The sequence below is a fragment of the Tigriopus californicus genome, chromosome 8 (assembly GCF_007210705.1).
Source record: "Tigriopus californicus strain San Diego chromosome 8, Tcal_SD_v2.1, whole genome shotgun sequence".
Taxonomy (NCBI): Eukaryota; Metazoa; Arthropoda; class Copepoda; order Harpacticoida; family Harpacticidae; genus Tigriopus; species Tigriopus californicus.
Window position 1 is genome coordinate 4,874,548 of NC_081447.1, and position 15,017 is coordinate 4,889,564.

General features: G+C 41.0%; 4 protein-coding genes across 5 annotated transcripts; 1 reads left to right on the forward strand and 3 right to left on the reverse strand.

Moving 5' to 3' along the window:
* The first annotated feature begins 3,027 nt into the window (after nt 1–3,027).
* On the forward strand, nt 3,028–5,301 carry LOC131885350 (uncharacterized). Of its 2 annotated transcripts, none has more exons than XM_059233376.1 (2): nt 3,028–3,188; nt 4,375–5,301. In XM_059233376.1, exon 2 carries the CDS (start codon nt 4,399–4,401, stop codon nt 5,227–5,229), a length of 831 nt encoding a protein of 276 aa, XP_059089359.1. In that variant the 5' UTR covers nt 3,028–3,188; nt 4,375–4,398; the 3' UTR covers nt 5,230–5,301. The 2 variants fall into 2 exon arrangements, with proteins under 2 accessions (XP_059089359.1, XP_059089360.1); XM_059233377.1 differs by having other exon boundaries at nt 3,141–3,273.
* A 2,234-nt stretch (nt 5,302–7,535) lies between these two features.
* Nucleotides 7,536–9,032, reverse strand: LOC131884993 (transcriptional adapter 2-alpha-like). Its single transcript, XM_059232908.1, has one exon. It carries the CDS (start codon nt 8,893–8,895, stop codon nt 7,558–7,560), a length of 1,338 nt encoding a protein of 445 aa, XP_059088891.1. The 5' UTR covers nt 8,896–9,032; the 3' UTR covers nt 7,536–7,557.
* On the reverse strand, nt 8,911–9,563 carry LOC131884800 (NF-kappa-B inhibitor-interacting Ras-like protein 2). Its single transcript, XM_059232684.1, has 2 exons — nt 9,474–9,563; nt 8,911–9,402 (listed from the first exon to the last, which is right to left on the reverse strand). The coding sequence occupies exons 1-2, from the start codon at nt 9,561–9,563 to the stop codon at nt 8,911–8,913; spliced, it is 582 nt and encodes a 193-aa protein (XP_059088667.1).
* Nucleotides 9,564–9,590: 27 nt separating this feature from the next.
* On the reverse strand, nt 9,591–11,230 carry LOC131884992 (uncharacterized; the record flags this gene model as incomplete). The annotated part of the gene is given in 1 exon segment (XM_059232907.1): nt 9,591–11,230. A coding segment is annotated over 1 exon segment (1,509 nt). The 3' UTR covers nt 9,591–9,718.
* Nucleotides 11,231–15,017: the final 3,787 nt, after the last annotated feature.

The window sequence follows — 15,017 nt, forward strand, 5'->3', positions numbered from 1 at the left end:
AAAACTGGATGCAAAAATATCAAATACAGTGAACGATGCAAGAATGAAATAATATAATGGACAGAATGATAAAATAGTTGACTAGAGTGCGGTATCACAGCAAAGATGACTAGAGTTGGTTCAGTCAACTCCTTGGTTAAGCGCACATAAAAAGGGAAGAGGGGAATCACAGACATTACATGTACTTGAATTGGTTTTCCCATTTGAAAAGGAAGATGGAAGGATTGCGAGAGCATTGATTGAATGTGATACCAAACATTGCAAACTCAATCACAAAAAACAAAATATGCAATTTAAGCAAGCATTTTTCTTGACTTTTTTTGGTGTGCATTGTATTCCTTTTTTTGCTTTATTCGTGCTTTTCTGTAACTGGAGGTTGTTTGTTCCTTGTTAGGAGCACCCACATTTGTGTCATAATTATGATTCATGTAATTGTAACTGATCTCATTTGAACTCAAAGTAATTGTAAATAATCCCATTTGGACCAATGTAATTGAGCTATTTCTTTTACATTCTCACCCACAAGACACCTTTTTACGCCCAGATTTTAAAATCATTCTTAGATATACAGAGTCGTTCAGCACAAGAAACCAAATATTTCCAACCGTTTTCTACCCGTTTTTACATGCTTTAGACCAATCTATCTTATCAGATTCCATCGTCTTTGGCAAACCCCTGATGATAAACTGACAAATGTTCAGCAAGGCGTTTTCTAAAAGAAGATGAATGTAATCAATTTCTTTGCATCTCTAAATTCAAACGTAGCATTACAAGAATTCATGAAATGTCGGTTTTCAAAACAATTCTAAATAAAATATGAATTTGGTTGAAACACCAATAGAGCCATTCAGACGATGAAAATAATTCCTACTAAAGTCACACAACAATTTCAAATAAATCCTGAGGGTAAACTGCGAGCAAAAAGAGCAAGAAAAATTCAATACGGAGTTCGTAACACACTTACAAATGGCGTATAGCTTTTTGTACAAGAAGAAAAAATAATGTAAAAAAAATAATTGAAGATCGTTGAATGGCTCTATTGCAAGTTTGAAATTGAAGCAATTGTAACTGATTAAATTTATAAAATAATTCCTACTAAAGTCACACAACAATTTCAAATAAATCCTGAGGGTAAACTGCGAGCAAAAAGAGCAAGAAAAATTCAATACGGAGTTCGTAACACACTTACAAATGGCGTATAGCTTTTTGTACAAGAAGAAAAAATAATGTAAAAAAAATAATTGAAGATCGTTGAATTACCATTAAACAAGTTTGAAATTGAAGCAATTGTAACTGATTAAATTTATGAAATAATTGACAGAGAACTGAGAAAATCTGAACTGCTGTTGCGACATTGTGTTACAATTACATAGAATTGACCCCAGAGAAAAGTCACTCCAACCAAGCCACTTGAGACTTTGCTTTGAACACATTTTGGTGCTTGGTCAGCAGGGTGTCGGGCTGATCGGCTTCTCTCTTGCGTTACGCAGTTTCAACCAAAGCAGAAGAACGAGCCTGATCAACTCACTGGCTCCCTGAATTCGGAACTTGATTTTGAGAATCACGTAACTAAATGTGTTCAAAGCCGAGCCCCATCGCACACATCAGGTAGCCGCCAGGGAGCCAAAAAATCTCAGAAATTTCGTGAGCCTCGTGGGCCAAATCTTTGCAAATTTAAGAATATCATGCTATGATGGCAAAAAGGTCATCTTTCATTTTCTGTTACAATAATCGGTAATGGTATTTCAACAAATATGGATTTCAAAATATTCACATGGTCGCGATATCTGCACGGGGTTCTCATTCAAAAAGAAGTTCGGGCAAGCCTTTGATCCTCTTCTTTTCAAACATGTGAAACCATACTTAATTTCTACCCATCAGGTAAAATGTTGGTGAAGACCTTAAAATCCTCTTGCGTACCAAACCGAGCACCAACCCTCTATAATCTGCTACCATGCTCACTTCGACGATTCTATTTACAAAATGATCCATTGTTAAGTTTTAAGCGACATTTAGATCATTTTTTATCAACAATCCCAGACCAGCCTTTCGTTCAAGGGTGCCCTAGAGCGGCAAATTTGAACACATTATGTGAACAAATCTTTTGTCGCTTATAATTTACGGGGAACTCATTCCCCTGTATTAATATCCGAAAAGAATGTTGGAAAAAAATCCGTTAGCATAAAAAACAACCTTGCCATCCTCACAGTTCAAGCCTAATTCTATATTGAAGATCGCTCTGATTGGTCTTTCATTCTGTGATCAAATATGGTTGCACGAAAAACGGATACAAGTTGCAATAACTAAATAAATGGCTATTGGCAGAATTCTGCATGCAAGGTCATTATCTAGCAATTCTGAGTCTTAGGGGTATTTTGAATCCTAAAGTGTGATTTTGCCTCAGAGTCCAATACAAAAATGTTTAGTTTCATGTCAGGAGGCCTGATATTTGTGTCACGATGGCAAAGAGTTGTTTAGGGACCAAAGTAAAAAAATGAAGTAATAGAAGTCAGTTTCAATTGAATTCTTTGTATCATGGTTACTCCTATACTGGACAGAATGGAACTTTTATTTCATTTATATTACAAAAAAACTGAAACGAAAAAAATATGGCTATGTAAGTGTTTGGTCTTTTCCATAAGTAAACCAGTCATTACAAAAACGGAGGCCTCAAACTTTAAAACCGTCCTTCTCTCATTATGTTCTAGTTTGATAACAATTCCTCCCTACCATCTACACAAGCACCTCTAGACTAATGTTCAACCGAAAAGCAATCCTAACAACCGCAGCAAATCGTTGTCTATACATGATGCAAAGCATCTTCATTTTTCTACCATGATGCATGTACTTGGTGCTTTTTTTTGGAGCCCATGCTTTCCCTAGTAAATGGTATATGTACGTATCAAACATCAACCACGTAATGCAATCTTAGTTCCGTAAGGCTAGAAGAGCTCCAAACAGATTTGGGCTGGCTGAATCGATGGATGGACGATGGATGATCTTTTTTGCGCGGAGTAATCGTACGCTCTCCACTCTGTCAAAGCTTGCTCGGCGCTCGGACCAAAACCGGCATTTGCTCTTCAAACTTTGGCAACAACGAACCAACTCATCAGTGATTTTCCAAACGAACTTGGAAGTGTCTTTGGCAGTTGTGGTTTGCAACAATCCTCGGGATTGTCAAACAGTAGGTGAGTGTCGCTATTTTTACCAATAGTAATTCTTTTTGGGTCAATATTTTCGGTCATTCTTGAAGTGTACAACGGTTTTTCGAAAGTAAAGCTTTTATTAAACTCTTTTTTTTATGATGTCATAGCCCAGTCCAACAGAAGAGGTGTACTTGATCAATGTTTCGTGTTTTTATCTTAATATTGAGAATCAAAATCGAACAAATTGATTCTATATCTTCATTGTTCTTGAATTTGAAGGCACATTGAATCCTGAATTACAGTCTTCTTGTCAGTAACCGGGTCGAATTGGAAAGAACAAAAAGACATGGTCTTTATTCTGGTCACGGTCCATTTCAACCGTTTAGCTTAGTTCAATCTTACAATTCCGTCAAAAACAATTCACAGCAAATGAAGCTGGGTTTCAACATTCATCATGACTTGTTCATTGTTCGCCCTTCATCAATTATCACTTCCAAATCTAGCACGACTTAACTCAAAAGTCACTCTCAATCTACAAAGTAAAGCAATCGTCATGTCAAATCAGGATTACCTTTCCCTTCATCAGTGGAAGGTGAAACCATACTCCTAAAATCCTGCCTAGCAATGAAAACTAGACGCAAATATGTATTGGCTTGTATTATTGGAAGACCAACCCCAAACCCTGCTCCAATTTAGTGTGTCCTGCCCAACTAGTTGGTCAGTCGTCATTGTCTTGGGAGAACGCCTGAGACACATCACACCACCTTCAATGCTTACGTAACTGAATGTAGCAGTACTGCTACTATACTGTGTGTAGGTAGGCACGTTACAAAGCAAACTCAAAGACGATTGCCCCAATTCAGTTGGAAAGGGCGGGGATGGCTATTAATTTGTTAATAAACGGGCTTATTAAGTAACTCTAACGACTAGCGGTATTTCGGTAATGGATCTAAAGGGGTTTGTACGGTCGTGTGAACAACTTTCTTTGAGGACTTCATTTTGATTGTAGACGTTTCTCAAGTTTTAATCTTACAAAATCTAATCTTCCCATTGGTTTGGCGAGAAAGATGAAAGTGCCACCATCAGGTACCAAAGCTAAGATCGCAGTTTTGGCGACAAAATCGCAAATCGACTTTCAAAAGGCTAGCAACCGTCGTTGTTCAATTCCCACTTTCTCGTACGTCCGAAGACTTTTGTGATTTACGACAGGGTTCATTATCTGTTTCAGAGTACTCGCACAAATCAACGCAAAATGGCTCAAAATCGGAGAATCTTCGACGAGAATCGTGCCGTATTCTCGTCGCTGGAAGATCAATTTGATCACGACTATACGGATATCGTCACCAGTTCATCCTCTAATGGTGTTCTTTCATTCGGAGACGTATCCGATGATTACATCGATTACTACAACGCAGATTCCCTCCCAGAACCAATCACATCCCCCACACCCAATCATAAACGCCTCTTGGACGATGTAGATTTGTCCGATTACACCAATATTACCAAAATCGTTCTCGAGCCCCAAGAATGGGACTCTCGAGATTTCTTTATCGAAACCGTGGGAGGGAAAGTGTGGTTGGTGCCTTTGGCCATCGCAGCAGGAGTGGTAGTGGGCGTGTTGTGTTGGCTCTTGTGGGTGAGCATCTTGAAAATGTCGGTTGAAAGTCGACGAAAAGCCAAGCGGCTGATTCGATCACATAGCCGTGGTGCCATCTTCAGTCCGCAAGCCGTCAGAAGTCGGACGCATCCGGGGGACATCCCGGTGACTTTGCTCAACCATTCGTCAGTGTTGGAAGGCTCGACGTCGAGTCGATCCGGACCCACGAACCAGGAGATCACCTTGGCCATCGACAACATGGAAATGGCCATGGACAATATGGTTCGAGAGATCCAGAGCCGACATGAGGAGCCTTCTCGGAGTTCCACGCCTGAAACGGGCAAGAGCTCCTCGCCAGTGTTACCTGCTTCCGAAAGTGATAACTCGAGCTCGTCGAGTTCATCTGTGATATCTGTTCAGTCTGTGGTTCATCGTGAGGATACGGATGAACCACCCATTGATAGTAGGAATGTGACCAAGTTCTAGGAATCTTGTTCTCCTTTACTTTGCCTCATGTTTCAAAGTAATGCTAGGAATTAAATAAACTTTGTAACTTGATGAGAGTGTGGTTTTTACGATGAGAAACGGATGGTTGCTTATGAAAAAGGAACAAGTTAGCGGATTAGAGTTCCTACATAGAACAATCTCTTGGGAGTTTGTTAACTCTTTGTCATGAACGGCTTGAAGTATGCCGTCGCTACCGAACGAAGTAATGTTGGGCTAATTGAAAGGATGACGATCACTTCAGTTATTTCTGAAAGAGCTCACGCTCACTACACTACCTACTAGACAAGCTTAAGTTCAATTTTTGCTTCTCTCTCTAAAAGGGCTTGCTGGTCATGCAACATGCAGTTGTGAGTTTGACCTAAGTAGTTTTCAAAACGTGGTTGCCCTGAGGATGAAGATACCCTAAAGATGGTTCGAGAACCATCGTCTTTCAAAGTTGAGCTTTGAACAACATTAGAATTGTGTTGCTCTATTACCCTTTAAAATTTGAATTGTATTATAAGGAGCCATCTTAATTCCAGTTACTCTGTTGCTTTTCGGTCTTGCAATGGTATTAACTAGGGGTCGGAAAAAAAGTTTGTGGTATTCGGACATTTAGGCAAGAGTTGGTACCAGCAAACAAACTTGCCTGCCAATGCCAGTGATGCAAAATTGGCGTTTCAAACTGGTTTTAACGAAGCTGACCTTTCCTCATATTGCAATGCGAAAGAAGGGTCAGCTTCTAAAAAACGTNAGTGATGCAAAATTGGCGTTTCAAACTGGTTTTAACGAAGCTGACCTTTCCTCATATTGCAATGCGAAAGAAGGGTCAGCTTCTAAAAAACGTGTTTGAAGCCCCAAACTTGCATCCCTGACACTGGTACCAGCAAACAAACGAACCTGCCAGAGCTTGCCTAAACGTCCCCATATGGTCAAAATGGTTTCTTTTACGCTATGAAAATAAGTTCCGAAAACGCAAAAATGAGTTTAAGAAATAGTGAATCTAGTACTCATTTGTTTGGAAATTCAAGTATTGATGTGGTAATTAAGGTAAAAATTGCTTGAATAATCTTTTTCACGATCTCGGCTCTTTGGGCTCAGTGAAATCCCAGATCCTTGGTCTGGTCTGTTGTAAAGGAGTTCACAGTTGAAGAATGAAGTTCTCCTCTTACCTACGGTTTGAGGATGGACATCAAAAGGCTCACCCTCCTGTCTGGGCCTCTTGCCGGTCTTCAGCAGGCCCTTGGTTTTCGTTGTGTTATTGAGATAGATCTCACTTGTATTTTAGAACATTCTTTTGGTGGCAAAGGCTGGGAGTGTTACCATTCGCGTTAATGTTGAAATTAATCGTGGCAGTATGACACTACTGTTTGTGCTCAACACCTCCTCTTAATGAAAGCTTGAGGTTTAATGTCAAACAAATCTGTGAGCGGGGACACACATTGCCCCGAATTTTTTGCACCTACCCTGCATTTCTCCTAATTTTCCCCTAAAATTGACCAAAACCCTTCTTTCCCCCGAAAATCCTGTTTTGGGTTGTTTTGTAGTTAAGATAAATGAAACAGTTTTTTTTGCCCAAAAATGACCAAAATAGTTAACAGCTTAATTGAACCTAAAAAAATATCTTTCCGACCCCTAGTAATAACGTATCGATCCGTGTCAAAAATAGATTCAATAACTCCAATTGTGCCCTAAAGCCGAATGGTCAAATTTTGGATCCATACAGGAGTTCCAGCATTCAAAGATGGCAGAACTGAAGCGGTCTCATCGCCTTTAGATTTAATCTTTTCAAAATTATCATATCTTCGCTTATCAACCTCTGCATAGTTACTTGATAGTTACTTGGATGGAGTCATGATATTGTAACAAGATTCATGAACAGGAATTTGAGTATGAATTGAGTGGCCAAAGAGTCCTTGCTCCCGTTTGATACTAGGTGTTTTTCCAAGGCCTCGAAAACCTCCTTTACAGATTGGAAACATTGCAGAATCTTTCCAGTGTTGATAGTATTGGTAGTAAATCAGAGAATTAGATGTGGCTCATTTGGGTAAGGCATTTTCGGCTAATCGGCTTCGCCATGTTGAGTGATAAATGAACAAAAAAATCTTATGACTTTATTCTATTGTTACGCTTATTATGATGGAGCATACATAAATATGAATAGAAAAAAAAATACTAAATAGGCATGCGTGACGCACTCCTACAGGCTAACAAAACAGTCGCGATTTTAGCTTACTAATCCATTATTTCCTATTTTGGCCGCTAGAGTTTGTGAAGTATTGACACGTGTTCCCTATTAATGCGGATTTTTACTAAATAACCAAGCATTTATTTCGGTTTATAGATCAGATTTTTGGACAAAAAATAATCGTAACATCGGCGGGTTTTGTTGACATCGATCTTAAATACTGGCCTTGCACCGGCCAAGGTGAGTCCATTGTTCTTCTTACATTCCTCTATCATGAGCTCCCGCATTTCCAAGAAGTTTTCGGGCGTAACCCGCGCATCCGAGCACAAGTAACGTTCTTCGTCAGTCAATTTATCGTAGCTCGGCATGTCCACGATATCCATTTTCGTGGTAATCCTTCGGCTGTGGACGGAAGGTAGGATTTTGCCCATGGATCGGGCCGACCCGTAGATCCAATCTGTGACCCGATCTTGTGGTACCTCTCGCTTCATCTTCCGTCGCTGGGCCTTTAATTTGGTAAAAACGGCGGTACTCAAGAACTTCTTGAGCCCGTTCCTCCGATAGTCTTGCATGTGAAGGATCTGCTGCCGTAGAGTGAGCTCATGTTGAAGACCTTCGAGGACAAAATCGAAATCAAATGCACACATGAGTCGACCTAACTTAAAGAGATGCTCATAGTGAGGTCCGGCTGCGCATAAGGCGTGATAGGTAGTAGTTAAAGACGTGGTACGAGCCTTATTCAGTAAACCATGTTCCTTGACAATCCGTTTCCTCATCTGACGGGCTTTGAGCTTATTGTTGTACACCTGAGCTGCAGACAATTGCAAATGAGATACTAATTGCTCATCCATCGCGTCGGAATCAGTCACAACGTCCAAAGAGTTCAAGGAGTTCCTCTCATCCTGCAAAAACGTAACTGCTTGTTTCATGGTTTCATAATCCAATGCCCGTAGATTTCGCTCGGCGCCGTTTTCAATCTCGAACTCGAAATCACCCCGAGCCGCATTGTACCCTGCCAGATCCTTGTAGACGGCTGAGCCGTGCACGGGTCTTAAAGGGATTTCAGAGGCGATATTAAACACCACGGGTTGATCTCGCCGTGACGGCTCTCTTCGCTTCTCCCAAACATCCAATAAATTTTGGGCATGATTTTCAATGTAATACTTCTGAAAGTGATGCTGACATTGATCCGGGGTTTTCTTGACTAGAACCTTGGCGATATCGTCCCAATTCCCAAGACCCCTTTGAATGACGGCTGCAACGAGCTCTTTCTCTTCGTGTGCCGACCAGTCGGGTTCTAGGACGAAGAAATCGTTTTTCACCACTGAATACTCGTGATCACTTCGATGCTTTTGGAACTCGCGTCCTTTGGCAAAACAACTCGTACAAATCAGGGTGTTTGGGGGACACTCTTGGCATTGTATATAGGGGTCTCGGAGGACCAAGTAGCAACTGGAGCAGCACTCGGATGAATCCATTATGACTTATTTAATTTAACTTTCGTTGGAGGTGACCTTGGGCTGTTTCCTCCCGATATTGATCTGAGGAAATCCGGATTTGTTCGGAGGCGGATTCAGTCTTGAGCTGAGGTAGATCATGGGCTCGTAGAGCGATTCTCGATTCAATGAACTAACCTCAAACAGTTTGATCTTTTCTCGCGACGCCCAGTTTAGGGCTTGAGTGGCGTCCACTTGACGTCGATTGGAAAGATCGAGCTTATTGGCGATGGCCACGACGACCACCTCTTTCTTCTCACGGTTTTTCTCAATGTCTTTTCGAATCACCTCCGCCAATTGAAAGGAATGCTCGTCGTCAATGGCGAACACCAACACAAACGCATCTGCAATCGCGTGCCAATGCCGGGGCACTTCCTTCACGGTGCCATCATCCACACCCTGAGTGTCGATGAATCGGATTTTTTCACGTGTCCCGCGATCTGTATCAACATTGGCGACGTAGATATCTTCAAGAGTGGTTGGAAACGGCTAGAGCGCGAGAAAGAGGTTGTTTGTTAAGGACATAATCTGATTTAAATGAACACGGAAGCGTCACTTACTCCAACTTGACCGTAGATGGCTTGCTCCAGAATAGTGGTTTTCCCGCACTTTTTCGCTCCGCACACGATCACTTTAGAAGTCTTGCCCATGACTCTAGAACGGGCTGGATGGCATAGTCTGGAATGAGCATTAAGACAATGTTCAATAACGTATCAAATAGCACAAAAATACTGATTTTTTTTTTCCTTAATCGAATGGGCACACATGTATTGAATGGAAATTTCAATGATGGCACTATTTCGTGTTACACAAAACTGAGATCATAATTGAGAGATTTCATTTCTCGGGATAACTTTTCAATTTCATTAGACTGGACATTCCACCGCGACAAGCCCATGACTTTCAATTTTGGCAATTGATAGATCACCGCTCTCGCCGTTTCTAGGTCCAACTGTTCCGTTTGACTCACAGATATGACCAGTTTCCACATCTGTGGTAAATGGTTTTTAGACAAAATATCCATGAGGAAGGCCTTATTGAAAAAGCTGGCCACGGCGCTCAAGGTCAACTCCTCCAAATTGAGCGTGAAGTTCAAAAAGAATTGAATCAAAGCCGGAGTGACCGTGTCCTCATCGTCCTCTTCCTCTTCTTCGAACAAGTCGTCTTGTTTCACCATCCTGAGATCGAGCACACGTAATTGCCGGAAATATGTTTTCTTGGCCACCAAAACCTCGCTGCGTTCCACTTGGAACCCAATCAATTTGAGCACCGTCAATTGGGAACAAGTCTCCGCAATTTGCAACATATGGTGCACATTCATCTGGCGGAAGGTCAATTCCAAGGTCAAGAGTTGAGAATACTGAGCAATGAGAGCGGAGAAACCACTCTGGAGGTTCTCCGTTTCAATTTGAAGATGCTTGATATTGGGAATAGCCGTCAATTGATAGCATCCCGCATCCGACACGTAGAACTTCAAGGCCTCCAAATGCGGACACGCCCGGAGTATGATGGAAATCGTATCCGGGCGTTTGTCAAAATCGAAAAATGTGGAAAATTGATCCACGTGCGTGATGGCCAAGGACTTGGAGCCGTTGATGTAATCCAAATCGACCTTGGCCAACAACTCCACAGCATTGGCCATCTTGTCATACACCAACGAGGTCAAATCATTTAAATAGCGGAGCACCCCGGCCACGCCCATGGTCGTGACACGATCGCAATTCAAAATACCCAATTTCCGCAATTGTCGGCAACCGTTCATGGGCGTTCCCTCCGAACCCAAAGACTCCCCGCACAAAGCCATCAAACCTCGGTCCGTGATATCCGACACGGGCACGTTCAACTCGAGCAATTGCGGGCAATGACGGGCAATCTCCCGCAACATGTCATCCGTACATTTGCCCACCAGATTGAGATGCGTCAAATGCGGCAAGGCCTGGAAGGCGTGCGTCAAAAGCAACTTGCATTGGGTATTGACGGGTCCGAAGAGCCGCACATCGGCAAACAAGGCACCGATATCCAACTTCCGGAGGCCCTTTTGGGGCAAACATTCCAGGGCCTTGAGCAGGCCTCGATGGGCCCGTCGTCGTCGCAAGGCCACGGCCATGGCTCGTAGCACCATGGGGATGATGCGCTCGAGCAAGGCCGTGGGCAACAAGCGGATCGACGCCGAGAATTGCCCACTCAGTTCAGACACATCCGGGCGTTTCTCGTGATGCCATTCCTCTAAACGGGTGCACGTTGTGCTACACACTTGGGCCAATTGGTGCAGACAGGTGTGTTCCAAGCGGGACACGCCCTTGAACGGGGGCATGGCCAACGGCGATGGCCACGAGACGAACTAATGAGACCAACTTTGGCTGTCTGCAACAAAATTTGTTTACAACCTTGTAGAGCCACTGAGTGAGATCANTGACTTTGGCTGTCTGCAACAAAATTTGTTTACAACCTTGTAGAGCCACTGAGTGAGATCAGCAGTAAGACGAGTCAGGCTGGCCAGGTTTTCTTCAGCCAGTGATGCTAGCTCGTGCAAAATTGATGCTAAAAAAATGTTTCTTGGAATGCGAAAATGCTAGAGCAATGCTACTTTTATTTTGGGTGCTCATACAGGATTTCAGTTTCACAATTCAATCATATTTGGCACTCTTTGAATGGGTACGTTCAGGTAATATTTTGAAAATTAAACTTTTTGAAGAATAAGTTGAAAAGCAGTAAAAATTGATGCAGTTGTGTTTTTTTTGATGTTCTCCTAATTTTGACCCTGAAACTTAGAAGGGGACACCAAAAAGTGACAAGTTTTATTTAAGCAAAAATGCATTTTCAGGATTTGAACAAGTTTTTTTTACACAAAATTATAACTGTTCTCATCGCCAAAAAATGTTCATCTTGAGTGATCATGCAAATAAGATAAATTGTTTTTTTGCATTGTGCATCAAACTTCAAGGTAGACACTAGCAAGGGCTATAATAAGTTACTTTATCCATAGAGCTCAATTGTTGAATCTATTTCGAAAATGTTTTGTCATTTTTTTAATGTTGTGATTTGGTTTACCTTAATTATGTGGGGGAAATACTCTCGGAATAGAATGAAACTAACCAAAATATTTATGTTTATTTGAATATTACAGTGAAATTCACCCATACTTACATTTACTTAAGGATTGGTACTTCGTCCTTAGACATGCACTGACCATTTTAGTCAATTTTTTTTATTTGTGTTAACCAACCTAAAATCTTTTTGTGTGCCAAAAGTCTGGGTACAAACAGAAATTTGGCTAAATCTCCCCTTGAATTGAGAAGCAATTAGAGTAAATCATTTTGCTTGCTTAATGTAAAGTAAACATTTCAATGGAAATCACTTTGTGGCTACAGCGTATCAATTTCATGGAATGAGAAAGGGATCCATGGAAAGAACATTGTTAACACCACCAAATGTAGTTCCTTGTAAGTTTTTTTTGCTTTTCTTCCCTTTTGGTCAGTTTTTCAGTGAAATAATGCTAGTTTAATGCTATGATGCTCGAAAAGATTTCACAATGCTTGGAACATGTAAATAATGCTAGTTTAATGCTAAAAACCAGACCAATGCTAATTTAAAAAGTCCAATGCTAGCGGCTTTGAAATAATGCTAATTTTCAAAAATTAGCATCGAAAAATGTTACCTGGCCAGCCTGAGACAAGTAACTTGCCAAGTAGAAGCAGTATTTCTGTCCTAGTTGACGGCCATCTCGCGGCAAAAAAAGGTAAGACAGCGTTAGTAAATCCTCTACCAACGTTTGTTCTTGCGTCGTTGTAAAGGAAGAGAATTAACAACCCTAGACCGCAATTGACGTTTATGCATTAACAATGTTGTTTTCCAACTCTGCCAGCTCTATTCTGAACAAGTTTTCAAACCAGAAAGCCTGGTAATTTTGAATGAGACATTCAGCAACATCAAAGATCTAAAAAGGACTATGGATTATTAATTAGTGATACCACCAAACAAATAATCACAAGAAGGTTGTTACTGGAGTTGTTTGACTTTGTCAATGATATTACATTAGTAATGGCATTTTGGGAAACCATTAACTAACCTCAAATGTAACCTTGATTATTCTCACATCAAACTAAGGTGGATGTTTTGATTGATGATAACTAATTACTTGATATTAGGTGTGAAAATTGAAACTTTGTACACCACTATGTTTATGATTGATCTGTCAAGTGAGGCAAAACAGCGTTATTAAATAATTTAGTTTACAATGGGCAAGTTGTGTTAGAAAGAGGCTGTATGAAAAGGATTATTTTCTCTGCATCTTTATCTTGGTGTAACTGTGTCACTAAATCTCAAATTGGGTCTTGCATTCTGTACTTAAGCCATTATTCCAACTTCATTAATGTCATCCCCCCCCCAAAAGGCCTATATTTCACATACCAGGAACTATTTTTTTGATGACTTTTGAGGCCTTTTTTTGATGACTTGTAAACTACTTTTGCAAATGTTATGTTTAGGGGTCTGATACTAGCCATTTCCTTTGAATAATCAAGTTCAAAGCATGAACTGGCTTAAGCTTTAGAATGAGAGTGTTTTTCATATTTTGCACTTTCAATTGCTTAGCAAATATCTTGCTGAATAAACTTAGCCTTGATTTGGATAAAGGCAATGTTAGGTTAAAGACCATTGATGTACTTCAAGTTCATTAATGAGTTAAGATCAGGATTGCAAAAAATGGCAGCACTGGAGGCAGGGCTAAATTTCCTAGACAGAAAAGTACAAAAAAAGACTTCCCAAATTATTAAAGTGCGACAGTTTGTTACAAAGTCAGATGGCAGCTCTCATGCTCAGCCTGCCATTTGATTGATGGGTGTCCCAATTGAGGAATATTCCCGCTTTGTTGTCACAGCCAACATTAATTATTACCTGGACAAATTTCGCACCTCTAAAAAAGCCACATGGCTTAAATATTTATAATACAAATACAATACCTCACCCTCAGGAATGACTGCAGGTTTGCCCATTTAAGCTGTTTAAGAAACAACTCATGGTGTAATTTAAATACCGCAAAGCTTGGAACTAGGATTCGCAAATTGGAAAGTGGATGCTCTACCAATACGGTACCGCAGCATGCCTCTTCTTCCCAGGTGAACTAGGATAAAAATTTATTTAGTTATGGACTTTTGAGATTAAAGCACAAAAAGAACAAGAATGCCCCTAACGGAGGTTGAGAGCGTAAAGTGCGTCCTCTAGAGCCTGGCTATCAGAGAGGACGCTCTATCTTGGTCCTTGAAAATCATTGAAATGGGGCCTTCTGTTGAAAATCTGAAGGCACCAATACCTTCCAATTGGCATTATGGACAAGTTCTTGTATTACACGAATGGCTTTATTGGCTGTTCTTTGACAGAATTATCATTTGAATTTATCTTAAAGTCTATTGCCAAACAAGCCTTGCTTTTGCTCTTACCAAGCCAGCCTTGCGCATCGGCTCTTTTATTTCATGCAAGAAAGGAAAAACAAAGAGAGTGCCCTAAGACGCATATTGTATAGGGGCAGTCATAATGGCAGGATCTTGGCCAAGGTCATCACCAAGATACCTGTCAACCAAAAAACAGTGTTTTGAAGGTAGCATCCGTCCTCAGTGATGGTCTGGGCAGGTGTGACATCCTGTGGCAAGAAAACCCCTCTGATCTTTATTCCAGATGTGTCAAGGAGAACAAGGATGTCTAACTGGACCCGTTGGAGAACAAGGTGCTTCCCTGGACCCACTCTCAACCCAGTTTGGACCCTTACTGCTTTCAGCAAGACAGAGCACCCTCCCACACCAACAAGAAGGTCCAGGCTTGGTGCAAAACTCAATTTGCAGAGTTTTGATCCAAGATGTGGCCTCAATCCTCTCCAGATCTTCATGAGATGGACTTTGTAATATAGTCCCTTCTGGAGAGGAATGTTAGTGGTTAGTAGTGTTTACAACATATAATGTTTACAAAATAACTTTGGCCATATCTCCTGAGTTCCCATGGAAGTGGGCTCAATTTTTGGCCAAGTGCGTCTATTCAACAAGATCTGAGGGTCGTACAAACTGCCTGCTTGGAAAAAAGTGAATGGTTTAGGAGATAATTATTTTTTGCCC

Bases quoted from the DNA above. Each gene is read 5' to 3' on its own strand.
- LOC131885350 (XM_059233376.1), top strand. From the start codon at position 4,399: ATGGCTCAAAATCGGAGAATCTTCGACGAGAATCGTGCCGTATTCTCG.
- LOC131884993 (XM_059232908.1), bottom strand. From the start codon at position 8,895: ATGGATTCATCCGAGTGCTGCTCCAGTTGCTACTTGGTCCTCCGAGAC.
- LOC131884800 (XM_059232684.1), bottom strand. From the start codon at position 9,563: ATGGGCAAGACTTCTAAAGTGATCGTGTGCGGAGCGAAAAAGTGCGGG. The intron at 9,403-9,473 runs GTAAGTGACGCT...CTCGCGCTCTAG, and splicing joins CCATCTACGGTCAAGTTGGA to CCGTTTCCAACCACTCTTGA.